At 36.2% G+C, this 17,909-nt stretch overlaps 1 protein-coding gene across 3 annotated transcripts in view; it reads right to left on the bottom strand.

The window, feature by feature from the left end:
- DOCK4 (dedicator of cytokinesis 4) overlaps positions 1–17,909 on the bottom strand; it is a 251,290-nt gene that overhangs the window by 78,305 nt on the left and 155,076 nt on the right. For all 3 annotated transcript variants that reach the window (XM_064507753.1, XM_064507755.1, XM_064507757.1), the window contains exons 15-23: positions 17,625–17,787; positions 13,838–13,944; positions 12,376–12,532; positions 6,366–6,463; positions 6,164–6,247; positions 5,973–6,073; positions 5,162–5,243; positions 3,908–4,078; positions 2,250–2,442 (exon numbers count right to left, since the gene is read on the bottom strand). In XM_064507753.1, coding sequence (XP_064363823.1) covers positions 2,250–2,442; positions 3,908–4,078; positions 5,162–5,243; positions 5,973–6,073; positions 6,164–6,247; positions 6,366–6,463; positions 12,376–12,532; positions 13,838–13,944; positions 17,625–17,787 — 1,156 coding nt within the window. The remainder of the gene's footprint in view (positions 1–2,249; positions 2,443–3,907; positions 4,079–5,161; positions 5,244–5,972; positions 6,074–6,163; positions 6,248–6,365; positions 6,464–12,375; positions 12,533–13,837; positions 13,945–17,624; positions 17,788–17,909) is intronic.

The raw sequence follows: 17,909 nt of genomic DNA, 5'->3' as shown, positions 1-17,909 counted from the left end.
AGACAATAGGAGATGTGCATTCTCTACAGAGAGGCAGAGAGCGACCACGAAGGATACCCTAATGCATCTAAAATTGAACTAAACGTCTGTGCTTTGGGTACCTTAAATCATCCCCTACATCTGAGATTTCTGTTTTCAACAAATACCAAATATATCTCCTGATTTCAGCAAAAGCACAAGTTTGGTGTCAGCTGATTTCTGCAGCAGTAGGAGCTGATGTGGCTGTTTAAAGAATTCTGTGTTACTTTTTAGGCCCGTGCAGCACAAAATGCCTAAAACCCCGATGTTACACTAATCTCGCTTGCTTCAAAGCAAGCTCCAGAATGCAGAAAGGGTTGTCTAAGTGCCCCCCCTTATTTTTAGAAGTTTGAATAGTTGTTCCCTGCATTCCACCTAGTTTCAAGGGGTTAGCTAGCATTGTAGCTTGAAGTGTTCGTCATCTTCATCTGTGAGGCAGAATTCAATTATTTTAAGGGCAGCAAGCTGCAACTTTATGTTAGGATGTACATTTACTTTGCGCATGAACATAGCTTAGTGCAATATTTTCCCATGAGGATTTTAAAAGGTCTTCTCTCTAGGAATGGACTGAGGCAAAGTCTACTTTTTTATTATTATTTATTTTAAAGAGATAAAACATGAGGGGCAAAGAAACCAAGAGAGTGAGCTCCACAAGACCTCTCAGCTTAATGACCACTGAGATTATCCTTTACAAGATGTTTACAAGCACTCGTCCTAAACTCCGTATCATGGACAGCTTACATTACTGCCTGATGTCTTCTACATCAATTACCCTGTGGTTTAAGAAATTTTATGCTCTATTTGTGTACGACCCACCCTCCATGTGAAACTTAGCATCTAATTTTCATTGCTTTTATAGCTGAAACCAACTCTGATGACTTCTCAATAATAAAACTGGATTTAAATAAAAAGCTAACGCTTTTACAAAAGAAAGCAAAATTGGTCATACAGCTGAGCACCAGATTTACACTTCCAAGAAAGTCCCCAACAGTCCTTTACATGGCATTAAGCTATGTAATTACTTTCAGTCATTTGGATCCTTTGGTTAGGCTGACCTAACCAGGATAATGGGAGGAAAATTGAAATGCACGTAAACCCGTCTTGATGTTATCTGATCCTGAAGTAGCTTGGAAAATGAAAAACATGAGTTGGAGCATCCTTAAGATTGCTCCATGAATATGTTGTCATCTATGCAGAGCATCAAAGGTCTGATCCGTCAGCTGTAGGGAGAGCTAGTTGTTCTGGAAGCGCCAGTGTGGAAGATCACAAGGGAAAGAGTAAGCTGCTTTCACAACCAGAACAAAGCAAAGTAGTCAGGATCTACCATGACTATTTCTACTGATATTTTCTGTCTGTTTGCTTGAACTCACACTTTTAAGTATGATGACTGTAAGCATTCAGCATTTAAAAAAATAATGTTCTAGTAACAGCTGATGTTTCTATTGAACCCTATTACTTGCACAAGGATGGAGCATTCGGCCAATACCGAATTAGTTCTCAAGAGGGCTTTTGGTAAGAAAATTAACACTTATTAACATCCTTAAAATCTCTGCTATTTTAGTTCTTTTTATTTCACAATTAATTTCAGACAAATTTAATATTTTGTCAATTCTCGCACTTAAAATTGAAACAAGAATGTCAGGGCCACCACCACACAGCAATTTTTCATTCCACATAGCAAATAACTATACTATTATACACTACATACACCAAGTATCACTTGCATTTCTCCTCAGGGAACCTTTCTGTTTTCTCCGCTACATGATTATCTTAGCGCTTTATGTACCTTTTTTATGCTGCAGTAAGAAAACAGAAGATCGAGTGCTGAACTAGCAATAGTTACACAGATAAAACTTAATGGATAAGTGAGAATCTGTTTCTTGCACTGCCCCCAAAGGAGAAGAAAAGAAAATTGTTTTGTATTAGTAAAGTTTTGTCCTTCATAATTACATGAAAAGTATAATGAAAACTCCTTTCACAGACATATTGCCAGCAGTGTATCAAAAGAAAACCACAGTTATATGAATATTAGTCTTTTAAAAAATAAACTCATAAAATTTAATTAACTGTTCTTGTAAAATATGATAAACTGCCTGTACAGAAAAATGCCTCAAGAATTGTTACTTAGGAAGCACTACCACGGTAGTCATTATTTCCTTAGTATCTGGTGACTTGCTTAATAAGCACACAATTAAAGCTCCTTAACTGCAGGCAGCCCACAGTAATCTTACCTGGGTTAGTGTACAGGTGACTTTCTACTGTTTTCCCAATACTCTGAAGTTTAACAGCTTGAAGACATTCATCTCCGTGCATGACTGTCGGCAAGCTGCCCAGAGCATCATGAACCAAATTTGCCACCTCTCTTACATCAAAGAGCTTCAAAAGTTCAGAGTACACAGATGGGAATGAGCTGAGAAATACAGCCTCAAGGAAAAGGGAAAAAACAAGCCAGTCAGACATTGTAATATAGTTTTGACATTTACAAAATTTAAATAACTACAGAAATGTAAATAGCTGTAGGAAAAAAAAAATTTTTACATTTCAAGGGCAGTTGGTAGCATTAAAATCAGTCAGATTTCTAGAAGTAACATTCATTAATGGGCTTACACCAGTGACTGTTTTCCTTTAAACATTATTTAATGACTATTCATTTTGCTCATGACAAAATGGAAGCAAAAAGCTCCACTTAGAACAAATACATTTATTATTTACATATGTCTCATGATCTATTTATGACAGGAAGTTTTTAAAAGGATAACAGAAGCCATTTGATACCAGAACAAGATGATTTGAGGGGTTTGTTTTATTTTGTTTTGGTTTTTAAGATAGGGAACAACAGTCTTCCACTGTTATCCTCTTCTCTTCCACTTTTCAAATATTGCAAATTTTTACTTTGGAGTGAGGCAGCACTGGCAGTCTTAGTTCACTTCAATAGCCCTAAAGTACAGTTATAAAATCTTTAGAGAAAAATGAATGTGGAGACAAAACATTGAAAAAGACAAGACCACAATGCCAGAAGAAGGAAGCTAGAACTTCTATTCCCTCCTTCCTTTCCAAATCCTGCTAACTGAGAAAAGCTACTCTTCACTCTGGTGTCAGAACAGTTAACATACAGGATATAGAAGAAGATTCCCAAAGACACTTTTCTATGTGTTTTGCTGTAAACATCTCACATAAACAGCTTGAGTGAAATCAGACGGAAGAACAACCCTGCTCTCTCTGATTTGCCATTTCTTGGAATAGCAATTTTCTACAGAGCTTAAGAAACGAGTAGTTTTCAACAGGTTGCAAGTACCTATGGTTAGGGAAACAGGGCAAAAAGTCTAGGAGCTATATCTATGACTTGTGGACTTGGTTAATTCCGCAGCACTTTTAACAGAGAGAAGTGTTTCCTGTGTGTTCTGCCTCTGCCCTTCAGCACCAGGCAATTTTAGCAGCCTTGGTTTAAATAAAGACACTAGCTGAGTACCAAAACAGAGTTCAGCAAGATTTTATGTTTTACAAAAAGCATTAAAACCGAGAAAGCCTTTCTGTTGGGTCGAATTCTTCAGTTCCTATGTAGTTAAACCAAGCTGTAAAATGCCCAAAACAGAGATCACTTTATTTGTATCCAGCAATTCTGACATGTCATTTTAACCACTGGAATTACCAAAAACATAATACAAACCATTTATAATTCAAAAGTAAACATCCTTGGCAAAGATGATCCTAAGTCTAATATTTAGAAGCTAGCGGTATGAAAATTTCACACTATAGGACAAAGGTACGAGGATGAGCTGAAAACGTCATTGTGTTGTAGAGAAAACACTCTTTCTTGGGCAACAGAAATACATGGAAGCATTTTCCACTGTATGTGGAATGTAGTAATAAAACATGCCTGCAAACTTACCTGTAGTTGGGATAACGCACTAGCTCCTTTGCTTTCTTGGGAAAGGAAGAAGCGCACTGACAAAAGAAGTTCTTGGATACAGCAGCGGAATTCCTCTTCATTTTGTCCACCAGTGGCAATAGAGAATAACCTTCGAGACTGAACTATATACTTAAATATATACTCCTGTGCCTACAAATGTCAAAATCAAAGATAACTCATAAAAATGAACCAGTCATCTTTAAATAGAACACATACTATGATTATATCATTCAAATAATGGCAACAGTCTGAATCACGTGACCATGCTACTTAATTTTTGCCAAGCCATTTTTTTCCCTCTCTAATAAAACACTAACAATATTTCAAAAGCACATTCTTAAAAATGCTTTTCAATGGCCTTTTAGAATCTCAATAATCAACAGAAAACTTGTTTATTTAACATATGGAAAACTGCAAAATCTCTTCTGCCTGCCTGCCTGCCTGCCCGCCCGCCCACCCGCTCACCCTGCCCTCCCCCCATCCCTCACATGTTTTTGGCTACAGATATAAGTATTGCTAAAGCATGCAAGGCCATTAAAAGAAATAGGCTTACGCAACCTTTTGACTTTCTTGGACTTTCGCTGCCTATTAAAAAGTGATTTCCTGTCAGCTGTTAACCAGGTAATGCCAAAAACGCTTAGTTTAAGTTGCAAAATTGATGAATATAAATTAAATATACAGCCATTTCTTGTTAGTGAAACTAAGTTAACAGCGGCATAGAAAAGCACAGAAGGGTACTATGTTGATATTTTATTTCCAGTAGCTCCTATCCAAATGAGACTATTCTGTTGTGCAGCTCAGCTTGTCTTTGCACTGTGCTCTGTGGATGGTACAAAACAGGAGAACCAGAGCAACCAAGCCACCATTTTCAGTAGACTTTCCTGTTGTCAGGATTAAACCAATAAGTCAGCGTGCTTGTCTGCCATCTAAAATTCACAGCTGTGACAGACATTAATACTACCACTGTAATCTATATCTGATTTTTTAGAACTCCTACACATGTATATCCTCATTCAGTTAGGAACATACTGTTCCAGCGTCTAGTGGTATTAAACTCCACTGATCAATTTTGGCAAAAGAGGAAGATAAATACAATGCACCAAAAAAGTATGCAATTCCCTGTAATATTACAATTCTACAATTCTATCATTTATACATACTGTGTTACACTTTCTAATATAAATCTGCTGGTACTGTACAAATATATCATTTAAATATATAGTTGTCAATTACCTTTAGTACTTCCTGTATGTGTTCCTGCAGCTCCACTTCAGTGACTCGATCAATATGCCACTTTAGTACCTTTATAAGATCTCTAGAATATCAAATCAAAAAGTATTATAACATAAAACTGGAAAAAGAGTTAACTTAGCATTTAAAAAGCAAACAAATATCTTTCATATATGAAACATTGAAAAAAGAAAATTTATATGACAATGTTTTGATAATAACTACAAGCCCCATAATACACTTAGATGTCAATCTGCTGCGGTGTTACATAATGGACCTCTAATGAACAGGAAATAATAATAACAACATGAGCATTACATGATGAATGTAATGATTTCAAACAGGACACCAAAGCTCAGTTAAGCCATAAGAGTTTCTGCCAGCTTGGCCCACCCCTGCTATTCCATGAATTAGTTTGCAGTCTTATTAAACCACATCGGATAAAATGAAAATTCAGTTAGTGAATAATAAATACAGAGAGTACAGGAGGGTAAGTGATGCTTATTAGTGCACTGCTCTACATAGACAGCAAACACAGCTGCAGTAGAATGATGTTAAGGCTCCTACGTTGCTCAAAGTCACTCAGGTAAAGAAAGCCACTGAAATACAAACTAAGTCAATGCTAGAGCCCGAGCAAGTAATCCTTCTCTTATTTTAAAATTACTTTACTCCTTTTTTTAATGGCCTAAATTTGGGCCATTCATATAACATTTTACTCCTTATATTGTAGTTGAATTTAACGTGATAATTGATTCTGCTTAGTATACCAATAATTGTCAATATTCAAATCAGTTAGAAAAAATACAGACTTCACCTGTATGCAAGTGCACCTGCAAAGTGACTTTCAATGTAAGTGTCCATCACTGGCTTAAAGTGGTGAAACTTGCTGTCCTGCAGCAAATTTATTATGTGAACCTAAGAGAGAGGAAGAAAAAATTAGATATAAAGGTTTTTTTTCATTTAGCTCCTAAATAGTATTAAGCATAACCACCAAATGAAACTCACCAAACAATCAAATACTTTTGATCCATATTTTTGAGAATTTTCATCTAAAATCCCAAATAAAGTGTCTAGCGTATCTTGAAGAAACTGAATAGAAAGAACAAAAGAGACAGTTTGTTATTAACTATGTATTTTTAACAGGCAAGTAGATTATTTCTTTGCATTACCTAGAGCCAAAAGGAAGGAAAGAAAGAATGGTATATACCTTCACTATTTCTGAACCATCAATTTCTTTTAATTTTGAGAGGCAACCTGCAATTTTGTCTGGGTGGGTTCTCCATTTCAGAAGGTCAAGCATATCTCCTGCCAAAACACAATGCAAGATTAAAGCTGGAAGTAGAGCAGAATTTCAGATTTTAAATTCTACTACAACCCACTCAGCAAAACCTGGCTTCATCAAAACAAAAGGAAACATCTCAAGACTTGCAATAATATGATCTGCCCGACAACAAATTCCCATTCCATCCCATAATGGCTCCACCAATAGGGACATGAGAACATGAATGGGGCCACTAAAATCAGTCTCCTCCAGCAATTATATCGTGCAATTTTGTTCAGATTTATCAGCTACCATCTTAAGGGAAGTAATTATTTTGCTATCTGTGTTCTCACTGAAGGATGCCTTCCAGAGTCTCGCTCCTCTGATGGCTAGAAACAATCTCCTAGTTACTAGCTTACATGTAGTCACATTTTCATACCAACATTTTAAAATGAAGACTCATCTTCCAATATATTTTTAGAGAAAAACATAATTTTAAGACCCTGGGGTTTTCTTAATTAAACAAGACAACGTATAGTATAAAATAAGCTCTTCTGAGCAGCCCATCAAGCGCACCGGAGACTCTTTGCACATGCTTCAGGTTTAATTTTTCCTCCTTCAGCTCTTTCGACCAAAATGGTACAACAACAATGCAGACAAGATGCTTTCTCATCTCTGTTTTCTATAGTACCATTAGCACATCATATGTCTGCTGTAAACACCTGCCATATGTGTTGTAGAATTATCTTTTATTGAGACTACATCATAGTGGTGACACAAACAGTTCTTTCTCCTTTTTGCCCCACTGTTCAGCTCCCTTGCTATAGCAGAACCCCCATCAGTCTCCAGTAAGGTATGATCCTGTATTTCATATCATTAGACTTCATCTAATTTCTGCTTTTCTTTTTGTCCTCTTAAGGTGACCTCATTCTGCCTGTATCATTTTGATACTCACTCTCAACTGATAAGCCCTCTCAACTACATACCAGCAGCAAATTTCACTAACGTGCTCTTGATATTCACCCCTCCCAATGCCTCAAAATCAATCCCAGAACTAATTCTTCAGATCTTGTAGTATTTTCCTTCGATTCAGGATGTCCCTTTACAGCATAACCTGCTGCTTCCCTTTTAGCCTGTTATTTACCAGTTTTAAAATTCTTATTCTAATCTGTATCTATTCTAATTTCCCATGTGGTGTGTTATTGAACTCCAGATGGTTTAGATCTGCTACATTTCCTCTGAATAATACTAAAATATATATATACACACACACACACATACACATATATATGTACAAATATATATAAAAGATTAAGGAGTTTATTCTGGCATGATAAACTGTTGACAAACCCATCTTGGGTTTTATAGTATATTCCATTTAGCTACACATCCATTCTTTTCATCCATGATTTCTTGTAAATGCTTGCATAAAATTGATTGGAGGGTGATGGCTGAGGTAACATTTCTGCTTTTCCACCTTTCTTAAACGTAGGTACTACATTTATTACCCTTCAGTGAAGTGATACAGCTTTCAGCTTCAGAGATATATTAAAAACCTCGCTATATGACTGGGAATTTCATGTCTCATACGGTCCATTATTTTAAAACAAAATTTTGCAAACCTCAGTTTGATTTTTGGCAGTTTTCACTTTCTCCTGACACTAGCTGAACTCTGACACATTGCTGTTAACTTTCTCCCTTCCGCTGTCGAGGCTCTGCTTACTCCTACTGTGTTTTGTACATTACTCAGTCAGGCAGACCTGCAGCCTTCCTTGCAAGCTGTATTCAGAGCACAGAATTTCCACATATTTTTGAACCTTTGAATTAAATAAATCCCAAAGCTCCTTTGCATTCAAGTTGACTCCTTCCATATTTCACTAGCCAGCTTTTCAGAATATCTCGGTGCCTGACCACTTGAAGCAGAAAACCTTAACAACAACAGTCCAATCCTTTAATCAGTTTAAGCTGAACCACTGCCTAGTTGATCACTGTCCAGGACCATTTCTTCTGAAATGGTCTTACTACTTACGATACTAAGTACATAATAGGAATATAATAATAGCAATATAATTGTCCTCTTGGTTCAGGAACTCTTTGGGTGCTTTCTACCCAGGACTATTTTCACACTCAAATAATATTTGAGCTACACCTATTTCTGTAGCATTTATTTTCCAGTCTGCTCTTGGAAAGTCCATCTCTCACACAACAGCAAATGAAGCAGTATTTCTGTCTTGAATAACATTAAATAAATCTCCACCTATACTTGAATCCTGCCAGAGATGCTGACAGCAAACCCCTTACACTATCCCACTAATATTTTGCTGCCTTAACTGATTTTGGCCTGCACAAATTGTTTTCATGCATTTATAGTTTTTTGTTGTTGTTCTTTTACACCGCACCAATAGGGAACGCCTTGAATTAAGTACACTAAGTACAGAACGACCCCATGCACATATCAGAGACGTCTCTTAAAAGATCAAGACAAATTTGATATCTCATTATTCCTTCTATCAGGAATTTTGAAGAAACAAGCATTATAAATTCATAATGAAATCTATTTGTCTTTTGGATAGTTAAACAGACTCCATAACTTGAGGCTTTTTACTGGCTATGTAAAAACACTGGCTTCTGTTTAAGCCTCAATTATGGAGCATGGAAACTACCTGAATCTGTCAGTCCACAGCAGGAAAAATACATCTTTACAGGTTTGCTGGAAAGAGCTCGTGGGTAGATAGTTTTCATCGAGTATTATGGATTTGTTGGGGGATTAAGAAAAAAAAAAGAAAGTAAAATACTCACTTCAAAGCACTTATTTCAAGGAAAATGTAAAGGAGGAAAGACATTGCTGACATAGTGGTAGCGAATAGCCCAACCACAAATGACATGAATAGAAAATCTTGACAGGTGAATCACACGGAAAAGGGATAGCAATGTGTCATGTATTAAGAGAAATAAGAATATAAAACTGTCCCAAAAAATAGGTCCACTAGGAAAGCATGATTTTGGATGAGGGCAGAAGACAATGCTGCTGATAGACTTTGCTAAAGAGAAAAAATATTTCGAATGCCTTCTCTTTAGCATGATCTAATTTATACTTTAAAAATAGGACACATCTGGACCCTGCAGCTCCTCTCAAACAGAACACTTCACTTCTCCATGGCATTAATTTAAATCTAAAGAGGTGTGTTTAATGAAAGGTTTAGAATCATGTGTAAGGAGAGAGCTTGGGATTAACTTTCTAACTCTCTCTCATACCTCCCAAGACATCACAATTGGCCTGGTACAGGACTATGGCACTTCAAAACGGAAAAGCTGCATTCCCAAACTGACAGCCTGCACGCCCATTAAAACAGGCCACTTCTGTGGTTTCCAGCACTCGCCCAGTGCAGGCACACTAGGAAACTGCCTGTTACTTTTGTTTTCTTATTAATCACTAGTTTTGCTTTTGTTACACAGATAGATGCATTACACCCTCGCCTTGAGAGATATGCTGTATTGCATGTTGCTCTGCTGATGAACTTGCAAGTTATTTTCAACTTAGTGCTTTTTGGGTATGTGCTGATCAGTATCGAGAACTGAGGGGATGCCAACTCGCTAAAATTGTCCAATTTGCTGGATGGATCCCAAGTCTTTAGCAGGCAGAAAACACTCCTAAAAGTCAAAAACTAAATTTGAAATAAATAAGACTATATTGATATTCAGTGGAAAAAATAGTATGTTTTCCTTCCTCCCTCCCTCCCTCTCTCTCTCTCTCCCCTGCTCTCATTTTGTCCCCCCCCCCCCTTTTTTTTAAGGATAATGAAATACAGCTAACTAAGAAGCAGAAATGCTTTTCTGCTAACATTATCTGATTAACTATCCAGGAACTAAGGTCAAGTTAAGGAGAAAATAACTGGCAGACAGCCTAAATGATGCTGTCTTTTGACAGCACAGATTCCTGTTAGAAGCCCTCAGAAAGCTGTGTTTGTAGGGTTTTCTAGGTTTTCTCCCAAAACATCTAGTGCAAGGAAGTTATGGATCCCAACAACTGGGAGACCACCTCCTTCCCCCACTCCGCATAATTTTAATATGCATGACACCTGATGGCATGGAGCAGGGGGAATCAATGAACGAAAGACAGCTGAGTAGAATTTGCCAGCAAGTTAGTAAAATTGTGGCCTAATTCAGTGACACCCTTTACACATCTGGGTTTGGGGTTCTCCCCAACATGGCCAGAACAACATCATAATTTGCGACTGATTTTCAAGTTGGACATTGTTGTTTGTAGGTACATGTAGATTTCTGACAACTTTAGAAAAATCTTCTAACTTAAAAACAGATTAACAAAAACAATCAGCAATTTTCATACATACTGATACAAATGTTTGCTAAATAGAAGTACACATAAAGATCTTTTTAATCCTGCAATTTTTAACAAATATGCTACATCCTCCCAGGGATAACTGAGGTAATGCTCACATGACCAAACAGCCACATGCTTTGCTCTACATTCATTTCCTGAGCATGCAATAGGTTTTGGCAAATTTTCATTTAAAAGAATGGGGATTTGGAAACTCACCAAGATGAACTTCCCAAAGAAGATCCTTGGAGAAAATATGAGCCTGTCTACTGAAAATATTTCCACCCTCTGAAGTACTGCTGAAATAATTGTCAACTCTTTCAGAGCTGAAAAGGGGATCAATATTATTCAGATATTCTACATCCTCTTACTCTGTATATGGTAAAAAGAATTGGAATTTTTATGCCCTATCTCACACATCTATTTACATCAAGTATTAAATAACTCCTGTACTGTGAACACAAGTTAATGGTCTGAAATTTCTATAACCCCAGCCAAAGCAAAACTATTAATTTTTGAGTCTGCATCAGTGAGACACTAAATTTCTGGGCAGCACTCTTGTGTGTATGTAAGTACCAGTAGATTCACGTGATTTCCTGAATCAAGGCCTTTAACTGGAGCAAATTCAGTCTATGATTGCCTATTAGCATTTTTGCAAAAAATCTTTCATTGATTAACTTTTATTACTTCGAAGCTAATTGCTGTGGGAATACAGACTGGATGTGCACAGAGAAACAGACCACTTACTATCTGCACATAGTTCTACTTTGAAAACTTACTACTAAATGGTGAAAATTAAGATAACTATTTCCATTTTAAAAGCTGCTCTAGTTGCTGTTAAACACCTATAATCAATTTGCAAGCAATTAGCAATTTTATCACCATACATGTAAAAAGGGTAAAGATACAGTTATCTCACATAGGAGATAGCTAAGCAAGTTCTTAAAACTGTGATAAACAGCTTAGAAAAAATATTATGAAACCATGGGGATATTAAAAAATGGTCAGAAACACACAAGCAAGCAAATATACAAAATCTAGAAGTTTCTGGAAAACTGTTTCAGTTATAAAGTAATCATACTTAGTACAGCAAATAAACAAGGCTTTTATACAAAGCAAAAGTAAAGAGCTCAAACACACATATAGCTATATCTCATGCTCATTAGATCAAGTGTATAAGATTGTTTTTATCATTCAGAAGTAGTAAATGTTTGTTGACTGAGAAGAGAAATGATACAATAGAAAAGCAATATGTACCTAATTAAAATGAAACGGGCACAGCCTAAGGCCTGCAATAAGCACTTCCTAAAAACTCTAAAGCAAACAGATTAAGAGGTTTTGCAGAGCAGCTGGGTTTTGATGGTTGATTCCAAAAGTACTGTATTTGATTCTGATATTGTGTTAATTTTAAAAGCATTCTTGAACTACTTAAAATCAGTGGTTTATCACATTGCACTGGTTTCCATCTGGATATCAAAAATTAGAAAGAAAATCATTTTGTAAAACCAATACAACATAAGCTCTTTTTTGAGTACATCCGTGCTTGCTTGGCATGGAAAAGGCTACCTATCACATTCATTTGAATCCATCATGTTTTAAATAATCAACTTATCTTACCATTTTGTGTGAGTTTAGTGGAGCAGAGAAAGGATGTAATCCAGAAGGATTCTTTAGTGGTTTTTACTGCTTGGCTGTTGTTTCCTAGGAAAATTCCCTTTGAAAAGGGGAGTTTGAGGTAGCGACTAGAATCCTGAAGGTTTGTGTTTTCTTCACACTGTGAAAACAAACCAGTTAAAATCACTGGACTGCATAAAAATGAAGGAACAGATCCCTAAACTATATGAATTATTACTGTTTCTTTGACACCAACTGAAGAAAAAGAATTTTCACTATGGGAGGACCTTATACAAATGAATTCTGACAAGTCAAATCTCTTAAATAAGACTTCTGTTTAAAAGATGATACACACAACTTTGCACTGTATTTCTTGCTGATTGCATTGTTTTAAAAAAAGAAACTCCAAGACCTATAGTCAGGTACAACTTAAATTAAGGTATGCAAAAGTTGCTTTATATATCCAGCAAATCTTGTGATTAAATTTAAACATATGCAAAAAATAGCATAAATATTTAAAGATTACCTAATGTACTAGATCTAATGGTTAAACATTTTTAACACAGAAAAAACACAACACCAAGCCATCTTAAATGCTTACACAGAATATGCAGTACATTATCAGCATAAAGCCTAACATATAAAAAATACATATTTTACATGTCTTTCCAATTCTTTATTCTTCTTTTGCATAGGAGCTATCTAAGCCATTGATATGAAAACTATCCCCTATAGACAAAATGAGTCATTATATTCTCTAACTAAAAACATTCTTGTTTCAGATGGGAAAATTAGATTAAGCTTTTATATGCATAAATAAACTAAGCTCATTTTCCTACACTGCTTTCATGGAGAGTTCTCATTAAGATGCTGGTTGCATCTATGTTTTTAGATTGGAGCTCTGTATTTGATATTAAAATTTAACAATTTTGCACAGGTTATATCAAATGAGTAGCTACAAATTTTGCTGTTAAAATCTAAAATTTAATTGGGAGCATATCGAAATCCTCTAAACAAAGATAACTGTTAAACGTGGAAACAAAAAAAGAAATTCTGTAGAACAGAAATATCTGTAAAAAAAGATACCATGGAGTAGATGTACATGAGTGACAAAGGAGAAGGGCTTGCTTGATTTTCCATCTTTAGCAGTCTATAAGTGGATAGTATAAGATACACTTTAACACACTTTGCATGTTTTAACTGATCTTACCTTAGCGAAATTAACTATGAATATAATGTACTGTATTAGCACTTCGCAAGTACAACCACTGCACTGCATTCCTAGATGCAATTGCAATTTGTAACAAGAACCATAATATTAAAGAACCAGCAAAGGATATTTTAACAGTGACAAGATTATCACTCATTTGGCAATGAATACAGATTTTCTCAGCCTAATGCTTCTGCGTCTTTACAGTATGTTCCAGAGGAATCGTTGCAGTTAATGATTTCTAATTCAAATTACCTTGTGCACAATGAGTTCATGGGTGCCATCTGGCAGTGTCCTCCCATTTTCCTGCATCAGGGGCACAAAAGAAAAGCCGAACAACTTCTTCTCACCTTTTTCTTTTGCTGAAACACACACGTAAAAAACAGTACTTACAGTTAACATTATATATTTTAGACAAAGTAAATGGATATAATCCAGGATAAGAAAATATACTGGAAGCTAGTTGTAACTAGTCAAACGAAGAACACCTTAAACCTCTTTTTATGTTTCTTTAAAAGTAAAACAAATTCCAAGATTATAAATTACTGTGATATTTTTTGCCAGTTTTTCTTCAAACTGATACCAGTTGGAAGATAGATAAAAGTAGGAATTCCTTAAAATTTATCTTTGTTTCCTGTTCTGAGCTGAAATAAACTTTTCTAATAATAGCATATATACCAGATGGGCCAAGTTAAAACCTTGCATCTGTCACCCTCATTCTGGGAAAGTCCACACCTGACCCTTGTATAAAAATTACTGACAGTTGCCATATTCCCCTTAAGCTTTTGCCACACATTGAGCTTGTTCACAAAGCTAGTATATTTATTCGTACTTATCAATCATGAACTGAAACGGTAAATAAACTTGAACGCAAAAGGCGTGTGTGATATTCTGCAGGCTAGTTGTGAGCCAAGATCTTCACACAGACTGTTCACAAAGGAAAACTCACAGTTCTTCCAAATTGCACCTTATTACAGCCACCCTGACAAACTGGCGATCTGTACCCAGGGACTGTCTGCTCACAGCTCCCAGAATCAGGCTTTTAATGAGAAATAAGAAGTAATAACACATAAAAATTTGCCAAAGTTTACAGAAAACACAAATTTACAACGTGCTTGCATACGCGATATTTTTGCATTGTGTACCTCTTGATGATAAAGGGGTGTTATTTTCTTCACAAAACTGGCATGGATTTATCTTCATTCACAATCTTGCAAATGTTAGCAAAAGATACTATCTCCCTTCTATTGTGGGGATTGGATTAACCAAAAAGAAACTTCTGCAAATTGCGCTTCTAAAGATTTCCTTCCCCTCCTTCCACAAATGTATTATAGCAGGCTAGAGGAAGATGTGTCTCCTTAGGAGGCTTCCACAGGACAGACTCTGAAACCCTCAAGATGTGAATCCTGGGGAAACCACCAGAAGATGAATGACCAAGCCAGGCTATTCAGTAGCCTTAGCAACCTCTTTCCTCTTCCCTATGGGGAAACTTTGAAAATGCTGCATTTTCAGTCCTATCCCAGAAGATTCCCTCAAAGTTACCCCACGAGACAAAGATAGAAAAATGTTACACAACCGAAGTCAGTGAACTGGAAGGGCATACTGTATCTTATGTCAAAAATAGCACTGGTTTTATATTAACTAACAATATTTTGAATTATCTTCTTTTAAAATCACATGATAACTGGCAGATTTTATATCACAGATAAGATACAGAGGTGGGGAAAATTAACTCTCGCAGAAAAATTCTTACAAAGTGCAGGATATCTAGGAAGTGGCTATGAGAAGGATAAAGGGAAGCAAGTACCAAGAATAGGTATAACCACAGCATGCCCAGATACTGCAATTTATTATGTCTGAAAGCCTTCTGTTCTTCTATAATACTTCCAAAAAGCATTCTAAAATTGTATAAAACCTTGTATTTTTATGCCTACAATTAAGATATTGCCCACATACTCTCATGCAAGAATATTTTTGGCACATACATCTTAACTGGCTTATGCTTGTCCTATTCTTGACCTAGCGGGAAAAACCCTTAGCCATCTTGCATTGTTTCTTGATGCAAATAAATCTATCTTTAGTTTTCCTAGCTCTTCTGTAATCCTATGAATGCTTGTCAAAGCAAGGTCTGCTCTCCCCAGAGTGCTTTATGTCAGCTTAGCTAGTTTTTATGTGCAAGGCTCCCTTGAAATCATTTGCTTTTACTGACAACGCAAGAACTGGTTGTACAAATAGCTTAATCTTCCTCCTTTTGAAGTGTGACAATTCTTTTGCCCCACATCCCTCAGTTACAGTTGCTACTGCTGAAGTTTAAACAGTGGATGCTAATGGTTATGATACTAGATAAAGAAAAGACTTTAGTTACATTGAAAGGAATCAACAAAGAGCAAGCTTTCAGTTTACCATCTTAAAACTTGCTTCATGAAGCAACGGAAGTCAGTGAAAAAGTTGTAAATTTAGCACATGTCTCTTCTGTCTTTAAATCTTTATATTTTTGAAGTATTTATCTTTATCCCAGCATCTGTCATGCTAGACCACATTATGCCACGGTCGTTGTAGGACCAGCATTTATAGAAGAAAATGTGTTCTACTGCCAGAAGAGATTTGCAGATTATCTCCTCTAATGGTTTCTGTTACCTCATTGTAAGCTGGAAAGCAGTCTTCTGGAATGACTTGATTTTTATTAAAGAAAAATAACGAAGGCCTCCAAATATGTAGTCTTAGCAATATATAGAATGCTAAGAGACCCAAATGATTGCAACTTAGCCAATACAACATGAGAAAAAAAGACATTTTGCGTGTGTTAATTATCGCCTATAGGATAGGCTTCTGCCAACCAGTTCTATTTTAGGTCAGTCTCAGACTACACTGCACTTTTGTTTTCAAATAAAGCATCTACCTCCACAGATATGACTGAAGATGCCACTGATCTTTATATGATGTTAGACTTCAGAAAACATTTTCAAATTTGGATGCCTAAGGTTAAATTCTGAAACCAATGTATCACCTAAATATAAAACAGAATGCAAAATGCTGAGAATGCGCTACTGAAGCTAATTAGAGTGCATATATATGAATGAATTTTGGAGCCTAAGTTTAGCACAGTTGGTGTGGTATAGGCAACCAAACCAGAGCAAAAAGATCCAGCTTGTACTGCATGGGAAAGACTGTACAAAAATGTATAATAAATCCATTTGAAAGATGCCATTGCAACTTTTCTTTTATTACTTGGTAGGTTTATAAAAGAAATTTTAAAAAGAACTCAGTGAGAATTATTTTTCTTAAATTATCTGTTCCCTACATTTTGAAGTTTATGTACCTGAAATCTAAAGATACTGTCACTTGTGTGTGCACCATTTTCCACAAACACAATCTAAATAATGAAATCTTGCAATATCTGCATCACCAGGAGGCAAACAGCAGCGGCAGTTTAAAAGACATACAGTTTTATCCACCTTTCTATACTAGGTCAAAAACATTCAGTGCCATGTCTACAAAACCGGTTTTCCATGCCTTGTACACAGAACATGGAACCAGAATTCAGTAACAGTATCATTTTTACCCCCAAATTATCTCTTAAGAATATTCAGGGAATTTCAGAATGAGTGGCTTTGGGGTTTCTTTTGGGGGAGGGGTGGGGATGTCAGAAAATGCAATACAAGAGTTACGTTAATTGACCATACTGCATCTGTGTACTTTTCCAATTGTATGGATTGCTAAATGTACACTAAGGAGCAGGCATCAAATTCATTCGGGTTAATTCTAAATTTTCATTTTCAGTTTTTCTGAAACTCTGTTTTACATTTACAGCTGTAACATTGCATATTTCTACTTTAATAAAACTAGACTAGTTTCTCCTGGCATTTAGTCCTTACCAAAGCAAAAAGTTCCACCAAGTAGAGCTGCAAGCCTGAAAAGCTGTGTCATGGAAGTACTGCAGAGAAAGACTTTATGCAGCTATCTTTTTCCTGAGCTGTTATGAAAACCCATGTGCTTACTGCAGCTGTGACACAGAGGACTACCAGAAGTTGTGAACGCTTACTGGAACAATGCCGGAATTCACAGCGGATGTGCGCTCCTCTGAATTTATCCACGGGAATAGGAAGTTTCAGCAGCTCAGCCCATCTGGGACCATTGTTATGATAAAGCACAAAGGAATGGTACTCGCTAGCTGGTGGCTCTCCAGAGCCAAACGAGATAAAATCCTAACAAAGAAAATACATTGGTTAAAGATGTAAAGACAGATTAATTTTCCTGGTAAGATGTCATCAAGAACTGTTTGTACAATGAGTAATAATGTATAACAATAATATTTACACTCCTGTCG

Source organism: Dromaius novaehollandiae, chromosome 1 (genome assembly GCF_036370855.1).
Source record: "Dromaius novaehollandiae isolate bDroNov1 chromosome 1, bDroNov1.hap1, whole genome shotgun sequence".
Classification (NCBI taxonomy): Eukaryota; Metazoa; Chordata; class Aves; order Casuariiformes; family Dromaiidae; genus Dromaius; species Dromaius novaehollandiae.
This window is presented reverse-complemented; position numbering and strand designations above follow the sequence as displayed.